General features: G+C 67.4%; 1 protein-coding gene across 1 annotated transcript; it reads right to left on the reverse strand.

Moving 5' to 3' along the window:
• Positions 1 to 1337: 1337 nt before the first annotated feature.
• Epop (elongin BC and polycomb repressive complex 2 associated protein) lies at positions 1338 to 2610 on the reverse strand. Its single transcript, XM_055619485.1, has one exon. The coding sequence runs from the start codon at positions 2524 to 2526 to the stop codon at positions 1414 to 1416; it is 1113 nt and encodes a 370-aa protein (XP_055475460.1). The 5' UTR covers positions 2527 to 2610; the 3' UTR covers positions 1338 to 1413.
• Positions 2611 to 2958: the final 348 nt, after the last annotated feature.

Below are 2958 nucleotides of genomic sequence, written 5' to 3' on the forward strand. Positions count from 1 at the left end.
GAACCACTTTCCAGGCCCAGAAGAGTTTTCCTCAAGGATCTCCTCTATGCAAAAGATAAACTTTTTACAAAGTGGAGACGCAGCCTTTCCCCAGGGTCATGTGGGGAGTGCTCTTTCCCCCGCCCCAGTTTTGGAGATGAGGTGGTACCATTCACGTGCAAAAGGTAGACTCGAGGTCCACCAGATCCCTCAAGGCGGCCAGGCGACACACCTCACCTATCCTGGTCGCCCAGTGCAGGGAAAGCCACTCCACCCACGTGCCTCAAGGAGTCAGTCCTGACCGGGGCGTGGCCCGGGCCTAGCTCCACCAGGCCTGCAAAACAGAACCTCTGACCCTAAACCTAATGCCCAGGCCCTGCCCCTCTGATCCATCAGATCCCTGACAACTCCCCAAATGCCTGAGGCTTAAAAAAAAAAAAAAAAAAACGCATAAGGTAGCCCGCCCAAACCAGGTCCCTCCCACCCCCAAGGCCCCAGAGGCCAAGGGTCCTTTCATTTTGCCTTGCTGCACCCAGTTTTATACCCACCTCGTTAAGGGCCTGAGTTTGGCTGTCAAACTAGCCTAACTATTCCCCACCCCATCCATAAATTGGGGACGAGGACCCCGAAAGACGACTTTTTTAGTCTGATTTTATTGATTTCTTCCATCTTCCATTTCTTATCCCAGGGAGTTTTTGGCCCCTTCTCCAGCTAAAACCAGCCTTTGGGCCGCACAACTGGGCCCTCCGCCCTCCTCCTCTGGAGGTGAGGAGGACACTGGGGCTGGAGGAGGGCTCTTTCACCCATCAGACCTTCTGGCAAAGGGAAATTCCAAAACTGGACAAAAGGCTAAAATCTGCTGACTGGGACTGAAGCACTCGCCAACGGGAGAATCACCTGAACTGGGGGGTTGGGGGGGGAACCGGAGGAGAAGAGATGTAAAGGGTTAAAGGTCTGGGCGGTGGGGGTGGGGGATGCCCCCGGGGAGCTGTCAATCACCTCCCCACCCCACCACAGCCCCCACAACCCTAAGCTGGCCCTCAAAACATGGAAACAACCGGTTTGTCCGTCACCAAGCTCCTTTTTTTTTCCTTTCCCTCTGTCCCTTTCTTTTGGTCTCCGGGCTGCAGCCGCTTTGCTGCCCTGTGGTGAAGGAGGACCTGCCGGAAGGGCGGAGGTGGGGCTGGTTAGGCAGCTTTCCCGGACGCCAGTCCTTGGATCCTCCGCCGGGGATGAGGAGGGAACATCACCCCGACATCTCAGGTGCTTGAAAATCACGGTCACGGCAAGTCCCTCGGCCCACGGCCCACAAAACGCGAAGCAAAGGAGAAACAGGCAATTTCCAGAATCGGGGCTCCCTCCTAGAGTCCTCAGTCCGCCCGGGGGGGTCCCCAATTTGCACACACACACCCCGGAGTAGAAGCAGTCGGACGCTCAGAGTCTTTCCAAGTTGACCCACCAGGATCTGAGGCCCGGGGGTTCGGGGACGGCGGGCCCCCCCATCTGCCACCTCCACAGCGGGTGGGCGGGCGGCGGCTTCGCGTCTCCCTGGAGGCGAAGCGAGGAAGCCGGCCCCAAGTCTCCGTCCTCCTCCACCACCAGGGCCGGGGTACAGGGAAAGCAGTCGAGGAGGCTGAAGGTGCTCGAGGTGGGGAGGGTCGGGGCGGGCCTGCGGGACTGCACGCTGCGCGGGGGCGGCGCCGGCCGCCGGCGCTTCTTGGCCGTTCCCCGGGCTTTGGCCGCCGGCCTCTCGGGCCCTCGGCGCAAACTTGGAGCGTCCAGGGCGAAGCCCTTCGCGTAACACCAGAGTTTCGAGCGGCGGATGAGGCGATTGAAATGCTCCTGGCGGAGATCCCCGGGCGCGGCCGGCGGCGCTGCGTCTGCCGTCGAGGAGCCGAGCGCGGGGGCCTCGGGCGAGGCCGGAGCGGGATCCCCGCCCGCGGCGGCCTCCGAGTCCGGCCCGGGCTGCTCGGGAGGCGCAGGCTCCGGGGAGAGGCCCGCAGGTGGCGGCGGAGGGCACGGGCTGTGCTCGGGAGGCGGACCGCCGGCTGCGTGAGGCTGGGGCTCCGGAGCCCGGGACGGCCTGGGCGGGGAGCGGGCGGAGCCGGTCGGAGATTCCGGAGGACGCCGGGGAGCCGGGCAGCGGCCGGGAGGTGCGCGGGCAGCAGCTCCGAAGTGCGGGCAGCCGCCTCCGCCCTCTTCCTCCTCTCGGCCGCCCGGGCACACGGCGACGGCGTCTGCATCCTCGCGGGCCGCGGGGCTCACGTCGCTCGGCCGCCGGGCCTGTCCCCCGAGGTGCTTCAGGCCGCCCGTGCACGCCGAGGCCCGGGAGCCCAGCAGCACCGGGGTCCGCGGCGCCAGCTCTCCAGGCCCCAGGCCCAGGGCGGACGGCCGGGGTTTGGCGAGGGCGCAGAAGGCGAGGGCACGCAGGCACAGCGGGGAGAACTCGGGGGTCCCCCGTCGCGGCTTCCGGGTCGTGGGCGAGCAGGGCGAGCCCCGCGGGGACGCGGGCACTGCCAGGCGGGGAGGAGGACACAGAGTCTCCATGGAGCTGCCTCGGGGGTCGCCCACTGCGGGGGCCCTGGTCCCAACGGCGGGATGCCCCGGCGGCCCGAAGAGCCCGCGGGCCAGGGGAACATCGCCCCCCGTCGACGGGGAGGTCTGTGCTCACGGGAGCCCCGGGCCCGCCAGCCGGGGCCCGCGGCGGCGCTCCGGCTCCCTCCTCGGTCTCGTCACGCGGCCCTCGCGGCGGCCGGACTCCTGGGTTCCCCGCGCGTCCCCGGAGCGATCGGTCGTGCTTCCTGCCGCCGCGTTCCCGGCGCTGCTCCCGGCGCGAGCCTCCCCCTTCACCACGCACACCCCACCCCCCTCAACGCCAAAGCGGGGGAAACAAAGCGGCCGGCGCTTGCGGCCGGCGGGAAGGACCCCGGCCCGGCGCCCCGGTGCCCGGGCCCAGCGGCGGGGAGGGCGCCTTCCGCC

The sequence above is a fragment of the Psammomys obesus genome, unplaced genomic scaffold (genome assembly GCF_907164565.1).
Source record: "Psammomys obesus unplaced genomic scaffold, mPsaObe1.curated_primary_1811, whole genome shotgun sequence".
NCBI lineage: Eukaryota > Metazoa > Chordata > Mammalia > Rodentia > Muridae > Psammomys > Psammomys obesus.